At 38.9% G+C, this 16,823-nt stretch overlaps 1 protein-coding gene across 1 annotated transcript; it reads left to right on the top strand.

Moving 5' to 3' along the window:
* The first annotated feature begins 3,174 nt into the window (after positions 1 to 3,174).
* On the top strand, positions 3,175 to 9,689 carry LOC138403664 (uncharacterized). Its single transcript, XM_069505030.1, has 3 exons — positions 3,175 to 3,290; positions 7,924 to 7,995; positions 9,299 to 9,689. Exons 1-3 carry the CDS (start codon positions 3,227 to 3,229, stop codon positions 9,625 to 9,627), a joined length of 465 nt encoding a protein of 154 aa, XP_069361131.1. The 5' UTR covers positions 3,175 to 3,226; the 3' UTR covers positions 9,628 to 9,689.
* Positions 9,690 to 16,823: the final 7,134 nt, after the last annotated feature.

A 16,823-nucleotide genomic window follows, 5' to 3' on the forward strand; every position in this document is an offset into this window, starting at 1 on the left:
ACAAAATTAGTATAATTGTTGTCCTGGTTAAAACTTTAAATGAGGTTTATGGTAAGTATTTATGAATATTTAAATTCAGCATACTGGTCGCAGACTTACATTATATTATTAAACTCCTTTGCAAAAACGGGCATCTAAAGTACAAATACCATAAGAAATAAAATAAAAATCATTTTATTTCTGTATATGTCCTCCTTATTTTTCAAAAAACCATTTCTTGCCAAGTTTTTGTCAGTTACGTCGTTAGTGTGTATGTATGTTAGTTTAATTACGACTAACGCGGTAAAGGCGGTGGTCCGACCGCCGCCGGCGAGAAAACGACTAACCATCGGCGATTTTCTCTCTCAAGAAACGCACAATAAATGTACATTCCGTGTAAACGAAAGAGATGCATATCAAAAGTTGCTCTCTGACTATTCACACTGTCGGCGACGACTCGCTTTACTAGTTTTGTCACTGAGCGACGAGCTTTCAAAAATAAACTCCCTTAGCGATATTCGTTCAGCGATGCTCGCTCGCTTGAACACGTGTAACGCGCGCAGGTTTGCACAGGACTAAGCGACCGCGGGCGAGTGGCGCGAGTAATTACTCGTCGCACTTGCACACTCGCTTATAGCACGGCGACAAAACTATCGGAACTACACACTCGCTTGCCGCTGATCGCCAACTCGTTTAAGTTTCTAGTTCTACTCGTTTCTCGTTCATCGTCGGCGGTCGGAACACTGCCTTAACTGCACATTAAACTATATCGCCGTGTGCAAATACACTTATTGATCGGTCTCTGAGTCTACAATTAAAACGCCGATAGTTGATGCTTAAAGCATTGTGTCTTTTATGGCCCATAAAATGCTCAAAAGCAAAAGCCATGTGTAAGTGTAAGCTAGGTAGGTATAGGTACCTATTTCAAGCTAAATATCTAAAAGGACAATGTAACTGACTGACTGATCTATCAATGCATAACTCAGTTAACTACAGATGGATCGGACTGTATGGCATGCAGATAGTTATTATGACGTAGATATCCGCTAAGAAAGGATTTTAAGAACGGATTTCAAGGGGCTAAAAAAGGGGTTGAAAATTTATGTAGTCCACGCGAACGAAGTTGCGGGCATTAGCTAGTTACGTAATAAATCCTATTGAAGCCAGCTGAGTAGTCAATATTTAACGACTATTCAAACGGAACCATCAATTGTCTGAACGAGCTCAACTTGATTTAAGCCTGTTTGAGATAGTTCCAGGATTAAACTTCTTGTAAGCAGTAAGGTAAGGCCTTATCAAAATAAATGGATGTTTAATAGTTAATGTCTGGGAGACGGAGCTTTTCTGGCTTAAAGTGAAATTACGCAAAGACGGGGCGATAGCAGACGGTTGGGAATCGGGATGGAAATTCCTAGAAAAATTATAATAATAATAATAGGCTAATCCTACTAATATTATAAAATTTAATGTCAAAGTGTGGATGCTTGGATGTTTGTTACTCAATCACGCAAAAACGGCTAAACGGATTTGGATGAAATTTGTAATGGAGATAGTTTATACCCTGGAATAACACATAGGCTACTTTTTATCCCGGAAAACCAAAAAGTTCCCGCGGGATTTTGAAAATGTAAATTCACGCGGACGATGTCGCGGGCATCAGCTAGTAAGTAATAAGTCTACACAATATGCAATCTCTGTTTGCACATCTTGACAAAGAAGTTCGATTCCTAATATCGAATCACTAAAAAAGTTAGAGGAACATGGATTTAATTTGTAGGATTTCTGTGTCCATGATATACAAGGAACCATAAGCTTAATTTACTATAATCCATTGAAACAGACAAATCTGTATGGTGCAATATGCAGCATGCGATATGCACCGCCCGCCCTCCCACGGCTAAACATGCAGGAAAAGCCAGCTACCCTACGCATCCCCCTAAAACTATATTTGATTTGTCTGTTTCAGCGGATTATAGCAAATTAAGCGGATTATGGCATTCCGAACCAGTGGTAGATGCATCCGACGATTCGAAAGCGCTTTTGAAAGTTTACTTGAATATAAAGCATTTATTACTATTATTATAAGATTTTGGTTCCTAATGATTTTAACTTTTAAGCTTATTTCGTGGTTTAACGACATATTTTGGTTCCTAGTATTTAAAAGTATTTATCCTAGTTTTATCTCCGTTTACAGGTATACCTATATACCGAGCTACCGAGCAGGCGGGTCACCTGATGTTAAGTGATTACCGCCGCCCATGAACATTTGCAGCTTCATAAGAACCTTCAACTCTATAGATACCACCTTAGTAAATAATAATATTATGCTCCTCGAAATATCACTAATTTTGTTTCGAGGGAACAACGCAAATAGCAGCAGCTGGTTTCACATCCAAAAAATTGTATTAGGGCCGAGGTCAAACCTATGCAAATTGTTCATAGATTACCATATCATATTGTTTAGTTTTCGTATTTTTCTTAAGTAAGTAGTTTATGCAATGTTGCGGTTTATCCTGTTCAAGTAAGATTATGTAAAGACTAGATATTTTGCTTGAATTTTGTACGAAATAGTAAAACCCGTGGTCAGTGAATAAATTATGCTTTTAATAACGTAAACGCTATTGCGTATACGGTCGCAATGGAATTTATTAACATTTTTAACCAACTCCAAAAAGAGGTATCGCGGGCATCATCTATAGTAGGTACGCTACAAGTCGAGATGGCAATCGGGGAGGGAACGCCCCGCACACCCGCACAGCCGGTGCGGGCGAGCGTGGGTGACGTGCGGGTGTGCGGGGCCGACTCATACCTCGATTGCCATATCAATCTATCGCGGACTAGGTATAGTTAGGTATAACGATACCTATATTGTAAGAATCACTAAGAATGTACAAGAAGAACGGCATATAAGAACAGCTTTAGATATTTCTTTAGTAATATTTTTGCGAGTCTATAACTTAAACGACTTTTAATCTATTAAAATATTATAAATCTATTTTATACGTAGTCTGATTTTCATCATTAGGTTAGACAAAAGGATTGATGAGCTAATTAGTACATTTTTTCTCCAGTAATGAAAATCAAAGTTGATAATATCAATTGCAGTAAAAACACGTAATAGAGCCAAAAGTCGAGAAGTAGGTATCTGTGTATAAAGTGCGAGGGAAGTATTGAAGAAAACTTGTTGCAATTTTCTAGTAAGAGGTGTGTGAGGCAAACAAGTTCACTTCTTTATTTACAAAAAAATATGTTAAGTGCTAGTTTATTTTTAAGCTGTGTAGTGCTCGCTCAAGCTTTTTTCTTCTTTGGAGGTAAAATTTATATTTGTCAAATTGAATAAGAAATGGTTCCCCCTAATAAAAACCAGAAAAATCTTATATCACAGTATAAAGTCTAATCCATACTAGTATTATGGCATCGCGCTTGGCTCTTAGTCCGTCAGTACTAGGGTTCATTCCCGGGAATTCTCGAGCCGAGAATTCCCGGGAAATCGTTGGGCTTTGTTCCCGGGAAATCAAGCTCGAGAAAACTCGAGAACTCGAGAAATCATATTTGAGTCTATGAAATTATAAAATAAAACGATTTGCGTTTGCCGTTTGTTTTAAATGCAAAAATTTCATTTGATTTTTTTTTCTAATTAACATGCCAAAAATGGTGCTGTGATTGTAATTTAATTATAAGTTAGGATAAGGTTAACGTTTTCATGTTGAAATTTTTGTTTATTGTTTGTTTTGTTTAAAAGAAAGAAGCTAGAAGTTTTAAGTTGATTTTTTTTCTTTTTAATGCTGTGCTTGTGCTGTAATTGTATATATGTATAAGTCACAAATGTCAGAATAGCTTAATTTTTTAGTTTTCTTTAAGAAAAAGAAGCTAATTATGTTGAAGACTGTCAATAAAAGTCTTATAATTATTTTGGTACTTTTATTTGAGAGGAAACCACTGAATTTGTTGATTAATCGCATTATTGGAACCGAAGAATATGCAAATCCGTACGTAAATGTAAATTTCTCGACAACCCGAGAAGACCCGAGAAATTAGCCTCGAGAATTCTCGAGACCCGAGAAATTGATAAGCTCGAGAAATCATGAACCCTAGTCAGTACCCTTATTATAAATGCGAAAGTGTGTTTGTTTGTTGGTTTATTGGTTTGTTGATTTGTTGGTTTGTCCTTCAATCACTTCGCAACGGTGCAACGGATTGACGTGATTTTTTGCAAGGGTATAGATAAAGACCTGGAGAGTGACAGGCTACTTTTTATCCCGGAAAATCAGAAAGTTTCCCACGGGATTTAGAAAAAACCTAATTCCACGCGAATGAAGTCGCGGGCATCAGCTAGTAAGCATAATATTCTGTGACTGAAGTGTTAAGAAAGAATAAACACGTTTTTCGGGCCGTTTTATTGGCATAACAAGATCATTTCAATTGGCATCATTTCTCAACCCGACGACGCGTAGTGTGGGATAAAACATATCCCAGTTCATCTTCTAGAGCAATATAGCAGTCACATCCCCAACTGAATTTCTTCAACGATAACGTGACCTGAATATGAAAATATTCAAAGTATAAGGCCACTGTTCCACTGCCAACTTTCTGAGTTCTGAGGCTCTTAAGTAGCTGTTAAAGTTAACTGCGCGCTGATCCGTCATTGTTTTGGGGGATATTTTTATTTTTTTATTTTTATTCAGATACAAGTTAGTCCTTGACTGCAATCTCACCTGGTGGTAAGTGACGATGCAGTCTAAGATGATAGCGGGCTAACCTGGAAGGGGTATGGCAGTTTTTATTAAACCCATACCCCTTTGGTTTCTACTGCATCGTACCGGAACGCTAAATCGCTTGGCGGCATGGCTTTGCCGGTAGGGTGGTAACTAGCCACGGCCGAAGCCTCCCACCAGACCAGACCAGAAATTTAGAAATTATAAAATTCCAAACCCCTGCCAGGAATCGAACCCGGGACCTCCTACTATTAAGACCACAGCGCTCACCACTGCGCCAGGGAGGTCGTCAACGTGTGTTGTGTGTGATGTTGCGTGGTAGTGGTGCGTATTACTTGCTTTGTGGTTTGCTTTTCCGGCATGTTTAGTAGTAGGAGGGCGAGCGATGCATATCGCATACTGCATGTTGCAACACAAAGATTACCCAAGCATATCTGTTTCAGTGGATTATAACGAGTTTAGCTTATCCACACTATTAACTATTGTATTTCGCATAATATAATATTATCCATACTATTATTATAAATGCGAAAGTGTGTCTGTCTGTCTGTCTGCTAGCTTTTCACGGCTCAACCGTTCAACCGATTTTGACGAAATTTGGTACAGAGGTATCTTGCAACCCGGAGAAGGACATCCCGGATTATCCCGGAAAATTTAAGAGTTCCCACAGGATTTTTAAAAACCTAAATCTCAGAACTCTTTGACTTTCTGGGATAAAAAGAAGCCTATGTCCTTCCCCGGGAGGCAAGCTATCTCTGTACCAAATTTCGTCATAATCAGTTGAACGTATGGACCGTGAAAGGCTAGCAGACAGATAGACAGACAGACAGACAGACACTTTCGCATTTATAATATTAGTATGGATAACTTTTTTTTGGACCTCTGGCAGTAGGATTGAAGCCTAGCCGAGACGTGCATTTGCCACTTTTATATTTTTAAACGCTACCTATATTTTAACATGTTTTTGCACTATAAATACTATGTTGTGCGCGGACGGACTCCCTTGAAAAAGGACCCCGGATGGGTTCGAAACTAGTCGGGCTAACGTCGACTACACACGTGAGTAAGCCGGGACAGATAGTATTTATAATGGAAATCACTCACGGTAGTTTAAACGCTAAAATGTTTTTGCACATTCATGGTTTACAGTATAAGTAGAATTTGCATTCCAAACTGGTAGTTAATAACTGCGAATATAGGATTGGCGATCCAAACGATTTCTAAAGTCTTTACTAGTCGTTTTTAGGGTTCCGTACCTCAAAAGGAAAAACGGAACCCTTATAGGATCACTTTGTTGTCTGTCGGTCTGTCAAGAAACCTACAGGGTACTTCCCGTTGATTTAGAATCATGAAATTTGGCAGGCAGGTAGGTCTTACAGCAGACATAAGGGGAAAAATCTGAAAACCGTGAATTTATGGTTACATCACATTAAAAAAATAAGTTGTGTTCATGAACTTATAGTATTTTCAATTTTTGAAGTAAGATAATATATCAAGTGGGGTATCATATGAAAGGGCTTTTACCTGTGCATTCTAATACAGATTTTAATTTATTTTTATGCATCATAGTTTTTGAATTATCTTGCAAAATGTCGAAAAAATACGACTGCTGTACGGAGCCCTCGGTGCGCGAGCCTGACTCCCACTTGACCCGTTTTTTATTAACTTCTCAAGGTAATTATTTTCATTCAAATAGAGCTTATTTCAGCCTTCGTCTGTAGTCGACGTCGTTAAAATGCAGGACCCCAGATGGTCCTCGCAGACTTTCATTAACATATTTCTTTCTCTTTATTGGCACTTAAAATATCTTCGCAATCGTCAATCGTATCTAAACATTCACTAAATCCTCCTTTGACGACCTCCCTGGCGCAGTGGTAAGCACTGTTGTCTTATTAGTGGGAGGTCCCAGGTAAATTTCTGGTCTGGTCTGGTGGGAGGCTTCGGCCGTGGCTAGTTACCACCCTACCGGCAAAGCCGTGCCGCCAAGCGATTTAGCGTTCCGGTACGATGCCGTGTAGAAACCAGAGGGGCATGGGTTTATTAAAAACTGCCATACCGCTTCCAGGTTAGTCCGCTTTCTTCTTAAACTGCATCGTCACTTACCACCAGGTGAGATTGCAGTCAAGGGCTAACTTGTATCTGAATAATAAAAAATAATAAAAACTATTGCCGCTTATCATTCGCGTGCGAATCGCGGCGCGAAAGCTTTTGAACACCTTGAGAAAGATTCGAAACAACCATCCACACTTTTGTTTCGCTCCGTTCATGGGCTTTTTCGCGTTGATCCGCATGAGAGTAAGCTGTAAGCATAAGGTTACAGATTTTAACGAAATTATTCGCAGACTTTTACAATGATTTTAATGGTAGGTACGGCTCCACTATCGAAATTCAGCAAATGATTCGAGTTCGGACTCGGCAAATCAACTGGCCACACTATTCGGGGTATGGGTGAAAGTTTTGTGTTGGACGAATTTTTAAATAAGTTTGGCAAATGAGCCGGCTGGCAGACGAGACTACGCGACATTCTGTGGCAGCAAATAAAGATATATCTCGAAAAAATAAATAATTCCCGCGGGATTTTAAAAAAATCAGCTATGTTCGCGCCAACCATTCGGATTAGGGTGAATGTGCTGAACGATACAATTGCTGCCGGTTGTACATTTCGCGATATCACGAATCATTATGATTATGGAAAGCTGTGATAGCCTAATGGTTAGGACGTCCGCCTTCTAATCAGAGGTCGGGGGTTCGATCCCGGGCACGCACCTCTAACTTTTCAGAGTTATGTGCGTTTTAATTAATTAAATATCACTTGCTTTAACGGTGAAGGAAAACATCGTGAGGAAACCTGCATGCCTGAGAGATCTCCATAATGTTCTCAAAGGTGTGTGAAGTCTACCAATCCGCACATGGCCAGCGTGGTAGACCATGGCCAAAACTCTTCTCACCCTGAGAGGAGACCATGCTCTGTAGTGAGCTGGTGATGGGAAGATAGTGCCTCCTGAAACACAGTTTTCACTACCACAGGAGGCAGGGCCTCACACTAAAGCTTGTTGTAAACTACATGTTTGTTAAGAAGATAATAATAAAGATCGTTTGCCGAATCCCGATAGTGGAGTCGATTATTATGTTTGGCTTACTTTGTTTACTTTCGTGTATTTAACTGGAAACGTTTAAGTCTAAAATATGATAGTAGAAATTATTTACAGTAAGTATTATTTCTTTTCAGACGACGAGCCATTACTATTCTGCATAAAAATCTGCCCTTTGTATTGTTCGCCGAGAAGACGACGTTATGCCGGTTAGTTTTTTTAATAATAATAATAATAATTTTATTTATTTAAGAAAAAATATTTACAGGTTGCAACAAATTCAGGTATAAGTCATTTTTTAAATGTTGGTGATGGCGTTTACAATTTATTTTGCCCTGACAAAGTTTGCAAAGTTCACGACAGAGTGGACTTCTAACAAATCGAGGCTTCGACGTCACTGGCAGGCGTCAAATGTTAGTACATTTGACGCAGGTAGCCTTAAAGTAGCCCTATTTTTCTTTGATTTTACATCACCATTGCCTAATATTTGACCTATCGTCGATTCAAGGTCAATCCGAGAGTTCCATCAGTCTACGGAGACCGCAAAATTTTATCATGGCAGATAAAAAGAAACCACGCGCGATTATACCTAGTTCCAATAAATACTTAATTAATTTAGACTTTAATCATTCAACCATTAGAAGAAAAAAATCTTTTTAGTAGGTTATAGGCAGATATACTTCATAAATAGAGCATCCCTAGTGAATATCCATATAAGTACCCACAATAAAAATGCCGTAAAAATAGAGCATCATGATATTCTGCGGTTCATATCTAAACAAAGAAACTTTTACCCGTTTCATAAAGGGTACCTAAACCTACCTAATGTGTGTAATTTTTCACGCTCTCTGACCTCCTACAAAGTTTTTATTGAGTTTTGTCTAACTCCTCTCTCTGTCTGAGTTTTGTTGTTCAGATTTTGTGTTCACATACTGAATATTATTACCTACTTTTTTTAAGTCACTTCACTACTCATACAGTGCGAAAGTGTGTTTGTTCGTTGGTGTATTGGTTTGTCTTTCAATCATGTCGCAACGGAGCAATGACGCGATTTTTTGCATGGGTATGTTAGACCTGGAGAATGACATAGGCTATTTTTTATCCCGGAAAATTAAACAGTTTTCAAAACCTAAACCTATGTGGACTAAGACATCATCACGTAGAAGAACCATAGTGACCGACATAGTCCAACTGGCTGCGGAGCTAAATTGTCTTATTTGTCTTTTGGGAGGCTTCGGCCGTGGCTAGTTAGCACCCTACCGGGAAAGCCGTGCCGCCAAGCGATTTAGCGTTCCGGTACAATGCTGTGTAGAAACCAAAGGGGTACCTATGGGTTTAATTATAACTGCCATACCCCTTCCACGTTAGCCCGCATCCATCTAAGATTGTATCATTAGTCATCACTCACCACCAGGTGAGATTGTAGTCAAGGGCTAACTTGTATCTGAATAAGAAAAACAGAACTAAACGCTACATAAAAAATCCATAAAATAGCTTACGTTCTTGTTTCAGACACATCATCCCTCATTTACGGACGGCGACGATATATGGAGGACTCACCGTACATTCCGTACCACGAGGGCTACGAAGACCACGAATACCACGAAGGACACGAATATCACGAAGGCCATGAATACCACGGAGACCACGAGTACCATGTAGACCACGAAGTCGTACCGTACCACTTTGATCCGTACTACTTCTGTAAGCCTCATAAATCGACCACCACCACAGCAGCTCCTACGACAATGAAAACCACCACCACAACTGCAGCACCCTCAGGGATATGCATGATATGCATGAAGAAATGCACTAAGTATCCAAAAGCGAAAATGAGATAAAATAGGGTTAGATCACTATTTAAGAATATTTTTTATTAAATAATAAAATTTGTGTTTTTGAACCCTCTTCTTTTACCATTTTTAAGGTCCCGCACCTCAAAAGGAAAAACGGAATCCTTATAGGATCACTTCGTTGTCTGTCTGTATGTCTGTATGTCAAGAAACCTAGAGGATACTTCCCGTTGACCTAGAATTATGAAATTTGGCAGATAAGTAGGTCTTACATTACAGCATCCATAAGGGATAAATCCGAAAACCGTGAATTTGTAATTACAGTACGCGGCCGAAAGTAATGTACATCGGCCTTTAGAATGACATTTCGGCTTTGTAAAGCGCGGCGTTGTCTCTGTCATTCATACCTATGTGACGTTTTGTTGGTCTCAACGACAGAGACTGCTCTACAAAATCTACTATCTCCTACTAAAGGTGAGGTACATTACTTTCTGCCGCGTACTGTACTTATTATTACACTCATGTAGAAATCTATGATTTTCCTTGACTCTTGACATACTCTATCCAATGCATTTATCTAAATATAAAGGAAAAGGTGACTGACTGACTGGCTGACTGACTGATCTATCAACGCACAGCTCAAACTATTGGACGGATCGGGCTGGGCATGTAGATAGCTAATATTATGATGTAGGCATCCGCTAAGAAAGGATTTTTGAAAATTCAACTGTGAAATAGGAGTTTGAAATTTGTGTAGTCCACGCGGACGAAGTCGCGAGCACGAGCTAATCTTATTTAAATAATTCAAGTTCTGCGGTCAAGTGTTGCAGGATTTTTAAAAACTAAACATTGCATAACGATTATTTACATACTGGATGTAATGTAAACAAGGAAGTTACTTTTGATACGGTAATTGAACTAGTAACACCAGGAAGTTTTTAGAAAGTGAGAGTTGCGACATTTAAAAAGATCCTGCGTAAGGTTACTTACGGCTCAGTCACAGAATATAATATAATAGTATGGCTCAGTTTACATTGGCAATGTTTTTCTATCCCACGTATAGGTCCCGCAAATTGCTAATGCGCGTGTCATTTTAGTGACGTCAGCACTAGACTGAAGTTTCCAGCTGATGGTGTATTTTTATTTCGGCTGACATCAAAATGAAGTCATTTCGATGCCGAGCCGCCAATACGTTGCCAGCCTTTCAGGAATTTGTTGATACGTCTATTGGTTGATACGAGGAGGTACATTTTATCTTAAACAAGAAAATAAGTCCGTAATAAGAGCTTATTTTTCCTACTTTTAAACCATTTGAATCAGCAGTACCTTGCAGTAAGGAAGCAGTAAAGGCAAAGTGAATTTCTCGGGAAATACCGCTTGATGTATGACGCTTTGACAATGGAAAAGCACCTATTTGTTTTTCCACTTTCCTCTTTTATTATACGTGTGACGAATTTATGTACGCTTTGTTCAGTAAAGTTTTATGTTTCTATTGTTATTTAAGTAGCAATGAATATACATACGAACGAAAGTTGCTATACGAATTGCAGCAATGTGTATTATGACAAAGTCCATACTTTTTTTATGGGTATATCAATCTTGTACTTAACCGGGATCGAATCGGCCCAAAAATAGATAGCTATTGGGTTTTTCTTTTAGGAAAATTACAGTACTAGCCAGGAGATAGAAAGTTGGCAGCGTTTCATCCCTATGCCTCGAAGAACACGTATAAAGCCGCGCCTGATTTCTCTCCGGTCGTGTCGGAATTCCGTCCCATCGGGCTATGCGAGTGAGGAAATAGAAAGTACACCTGTTTCTGCACACACTCATGCATTATAATATCTCCCGCATCATCTGGCCAACCTCTGTGGAGATCGGCTGCCGAGGCCGAAAGTTATGTACCTTCCTATTACTTAAATAAGTTGACTTTAATTCTTAAATTTTAAGCAACTTTCATCGCAGTTTATCTACATTTGACAACAGTAGGTACCTACTTACAGTATTTACTGTTTCCTCAGCAAAGTTAATTTTCCCTAACACGCTTGCCTTATTTGCAAGGGACTTAACTCAATGTGACTTAGATTTAAGTAGCACTTAGTCCAGTTAATAGAACTTTTTAAGTAAACAAAATTACCTACTTTACTGTAGTTGCTTTCACGATCTATTTGAATTGCAAACTTAGTTTCTAATAATCCATTAAATATAGGTGCATTTCCCTAATGGACATCAAGTTATAAATAATTTTAAATCATCATCATCATCATCATCATCATCATCATCAGCCTGTGGAAGTCCACTGTTGGACATAGGCCTTCTCTAAAGAGCGCCACCACACCCGGTCCTCAGCCTTCCTCATCCAGCCACTTCCTGCCAACCACTTTTTATCGTCGGTCCATCGTGCTGGAGGGCGTCCCACACTACGCTTGCTTAACCGCGGTCTCTACTCAAGGACTTTCCGGCTCCAACGGCCATCGCCTCTACGACAGGCATGACATGCCCACTGCCAGTTCAGCTTGCTAATAGTTTGGGCTATGTCAGTGACCTTGGTTCTCCTGCGGATCTCCTCATTTCGGATCTTATCCCTCAGGGAAACTCCTAACATAGCCCTCTCCATAGCTCGCTGAGCGACTTTGAATTTGAGAACAAGGCCGTTTATCTATGGTTCAGCACCATAGGTGAGGACGGGAAGAACACACTGGTTAAAGACTTTCGTCTTCAGGCACAATTTTAAATACATATCAAAAATTGCGGATCGACAATCCTTTCCTTTCCTTGAAGTGTAGGTAAAACACTATAAAAAAAATAAAAAAACCAAGTTATAACTTATAAGCAAAGGCTGGTTGCAAATCGCATACTTTTGGAACGCTATTCTACGTTTCTATTAAAACTATTAAAAGAATTCTTCTGAAAAAAGTACATTACAAAATCGAAGATTTTGTACAAATGATAAAAGAGCGTAGATTTGACCTGCAGCTCGCTCTAGCGAAGAGCTCTTTTGTTCTTTACACAGTTAATCGCATAGCGCATACCTCCATATTTTCGCGAGTAATTTTCAGCACCGTAACGTCGTTTTGCCAAGGTGAAATTACATTTATTTTTATCGCTTTCAGTTGATTCTTTTTGAAAAACAACTGTATTGTTACATTTAGAATATCTATAAAATTCCATTTTGAACCTTAAATTGTTAGGATTAAAGTAAAAAGTATTTTATCACACGATTTATAGTGGTATATTTAAGTTTGTGACCATGTCTTTAACTATCCGACCCTGTCATGGTTGCTGGTAGTAAAACTCAGATCCTAGTAATCGATATGTGAATGCCCAAACCTAAGGTTTAACTTTCTCATAAACTGTAATGGTAATAGTTAAAGCTGTAATTTGACGTAATTTCTGAAAAACTCCTGAAAGGCCAGCAACGCATCGGCAGTTCCTCTGGTGCTGGGTGGCGGTAATCACTTAACATCGGGTGACCCGCCTGCTCGTTTGCTCGCTATCTCTATTTAAAAAAAAAACGTTCCGAACCGAAATAATTAAAAACCGGTCAAATGTGTGTCAAACTCGCGCACGCAGGGTTCTGTACGTGTTGTATGAGGCCCCTTAAAAATTATTTTATTTGTTTTTTAGTATTTGTTATTATAGCGGCAACAGAAATACACCATCTGTGAAAATTTTTCAACGGTCTAACTATCATGGGAACTAACATTTATGAGATACAGCCTGGTGAAACACCCGTTTTAACCTTTGGGTACGGAATCCTAAAAACTAGCGAAGTGCTAGTCGGACTCGCACTCGTAGAGTTCCTTACCATCGTACAAAAGAAATAACACTTTTTCTGTGATGTAACGGGGTTTTCCCTTTATATGAATGTGCTTTGTAAGACATTTCTAACCTGCCTTTCACGATTTTAGGTCAACGGGAAGTACCGGATGGGTTTTGATTCCCGTGATGGGTCTTGACAGACACGACAGATCGATAGACAGACAAACAGACAGACAGAGAACGAAGTAAGTGATTTTATAAGAGTTCATTTTTTCTTTTAAGGTACGGAACCCTAGAAAGAAAAACTGATTATAGCTGGTACGATTACGGTAAAATCATATTATGTCGCGTCCCAAAAGAAATATTAATCAGGATATTTCTTTTGCGATGGAAATAAAAGAATTTTTCCTTGCGACATATCATTTTACCGTAATCGCCCAGCTGTAATCAGGTTTTTTCATAATATCTCAATTATTTGGGTTAGAACGTTTTTCAGAAAATTCAGTTTTTCAGTAATATCTCTACATACTTAGTATAAAATAAAGTCGCTTCCCGCTGTCTTTGTGTATGTATGTATGCATGTATGTATGTATGTATGTATGAACGCGTAGATCTTTTAAACTACGCAACCAAAACCTGCATGCTTGAAAGTTTTCCATAATGTTCTCAAAGGTGTGAAGTCTGGCAATCCGCACTTGGCCAGCGTGGTAGACTATGCCCAAGAACCTTCACACTGGGAGAGGAGACCCGTGCTCTGCAGTGAGCCGGGCGATGGGTTGATCTTGGATGACTGCAATTCTGAAGGTCGTTTACGATAGGCGAAAATTATTGAGATATTGAGAAGCTGTGATAGCCTAGTGGTTAGGACGTCCGCCTTCTAATCGGAGGTCAGGGGTTCGATCCCGGGCACGCACCTTTAACTTTTCGGAGTTATGTGCGTTTTAATTAATTAAATATCACTTGCTTTAACGGTGAAGGAAAACATCGTGAGGAAACCTGCATACTTGAGAGTTCTCCATAATGTTCTCAAAGGTGTGTGAAGTCTACCAATCCGCACTTGGCCAGCATGGTAGACTATGGCCAAAACCCTTCTCACTCTTAGAGGAGACCCGTTCTCTGTAGTGAGCCGGCGATGGGTTGATCATGATGACTGAGGCTTACTTCGTATGACTCTTGATACTCGTCAATCTGTCAATTACTAGTACCAGTCTTTCGTGCGATGTGCCGATACCCAAGTGTGTAAATCGTTAGCTAAAGGCGTTCAGCGTGACGCTAAGTACCATTGAAGATTACGGGCAAACAGCGGCGTGTTTGTCAACGTCAATTTGGTGTGCTTCTGTCAAGCTTGGAGGCTTCAGACTAATGGCCATCTTACTCGTATTATTCAGTCACAATGAATTTCCCTTTGATGTTAGCACCGTAAGTACCTAAATCTAAATCTAAATCTTTAGGTACCTTCTATATTATTTGGTTGCGGCTGAGTTGAGCATCAATCTTCTAAATATATAAGAGGAAAAGGTGACTCACTGATTGACTGACTGACTGACTGACTGAATCATTGACTGACTGACTGACTGATCTATCAACGCACAGCTCAAACTCCTGGACGTATCGAACCAGTGGTAGATGCATCCGACGATTCGAAAGCTCTTTTGAAAGTTTACTTGAATAAAAAATATTTATTATTATTATCGGGCTGAAATTTGGCATGCAGATAGCTATTATGACTTAGGCATCCGCTAAGAAAGGATTTTTGAAAATTCAACCCCCAAGGGGGTGAAATAAGGGTTTGAAATTGGTGTAGTCCACGCGGACATAATCGGGAGCATAAGCTAGTCAATTAATAATTCAATCAACTCGTTTATTAAAATTAAAATATTAATTATTGCAATTAATATTAGTTGCAATTAATGTTTAACTGACGACCGACTAAACGACGAAGTCGCGGGTATAATCTAGTTTACAATAATCATGTACCTAATAAACAGACTATTAAAACTAGATAACTACAATGCATAAACATAAAGAAAGTCGGGTCAGATTGATAGAAAGTATTTAACGAAAGTGAACTTGTATTAAAAACCCTACTACATTTTGTATCGTATTAGAGCACTAGCTGATGCCCGCGACTTCGTCCGCGTGGATTTAAGTTTTTCAAAATCCCGCGGGAACTCACGGGATTTTCCGGGATAAAAAGTAGCCTATATGTTAATCCAGGGTATAATCTATCTTCATTCTAAATTTCAGCCAAATCCGCCCAGTAGTTTTTGCGTGAGGGAGTAACAAACATACACACACACACACACACACATACACATAAAGGGTCATTTAACAACTTCTTAAAAAAGTAAATCTAAGGATTTACCTTTTTAAGAATTAATCCATTAATTCCTCTTGTCTTGTAATATAGTCTATTGATACTTTATTCGATTTATTCTTCAGTCAGATACATCCAATTAGTTTAAAAAGGTAAGTAAGTACTTTTCCGACAATCTAGGTTGAGTGGAATCCTCTCCAAACAAGGTAAAATGTTAGTGCAAATGAACCCTAACGCCCAAACAGCCCTCCTGAATCCTTAAGACTTATTAATGTACCTAAGTAGGCATTCGTACTTTATAAAAATAAATATTGACGAATGAAAGGCTGAGTTTTATTTACTTTCATTTTTCTAAAAAGCTTTGAATTTGAAACCTCACGGATAGAGTTGCCAAATAACTGAAATGGTACATTTACTTGTACATGGAAAAGGTGTGCCATACAAAGTATTTATTTATTGTAAGTAAGTAGTTATCATTTGTGCCTATTCGAACTTACCCCACCGAGCGTACCGGGGATTAAAATTAAAAGTTTATATTATAAACGCAATTTATATACAGGTAAGCAACGTACAAACGCAGAAGTCATAATTAATTAAAATTAAAACGCATAATTAAGTAAAAATATATAATACTAGCTTATGCTCGCGACTTCGTCCGCGTGGACTTCATAAATTTCAAAACCTCACTCTAGGACCAGCGGTTTAGGCTGTGCGTTGATATATAAGTCAGTCAGTCAGTCAGGACTTTGAATTCTATATACTTACATATACAGATAAGGCAGCGTGGGAAGACGTGAAAAACAAGGCGGAATACTATGTGATCACGCGGGCTCAGAAAGTTTTATGTCCAACAGTGGGCACAAATAGTCTTATATGACGTTCGTAAAAGTTCACTTGAAATTGTAGTAGTAGTAGTAGGTATTATTAGGTGTTTTATTTTAGCAGTAGGTACAGTCGTATCACTGCAACCGGTACATCAATGATATATCAGTGGCGTGCACTGGGTTTGAACCTAGGGTATGCATTAGTTAGCTAACTACCTATTTAATGACAGGTCATCATGAAAAATGCGCACATAGCCATTTCAACTAGGTAAGCAGTGCTTTTATGCCTCTATGACCTGCACGCCACTGTAATATCATCATCATGATCAACCCATAACAGGCTC

Source organism: Maniola hyperantus, chromosome 19 (genome assembly GCF_902806685.2).
Source record: "Maniola hyperantus chromosome 19, iAphHyp1.2, whole genome shotgun sequence".
NCBI lineage: Eukaryota > Metazoa > Arthropoda > Insecta > Lepidoptera > Nymphalidae > Maniola > Maniola hyperantus.

Bases quoted from the DNA above. Each gene is read 5' to 3' on its own strand.
- LOC138403664 (XM_069505030.1), top strand. From the start codon at position 3,227: ATGTTAAGTGCTAGTTTATTTTTAAGCTGTGTAGTGCTCGCTCAAGCT. The intron at 3,291-7,923 runs GTAAAATTTATA...ATTTCTTTTCAG, and splicing joins AGCTTTTTTCTTCTTTGGAG to ACGACGAGCCATTACTATTC. The intron at 7,996-9,298 runs GTTAGTTTTTTT...TTCTTGTTTCAG, and splicing joins GAGAAGACGACGTTATGCCG to ACACATCATCCCTCATTTAC.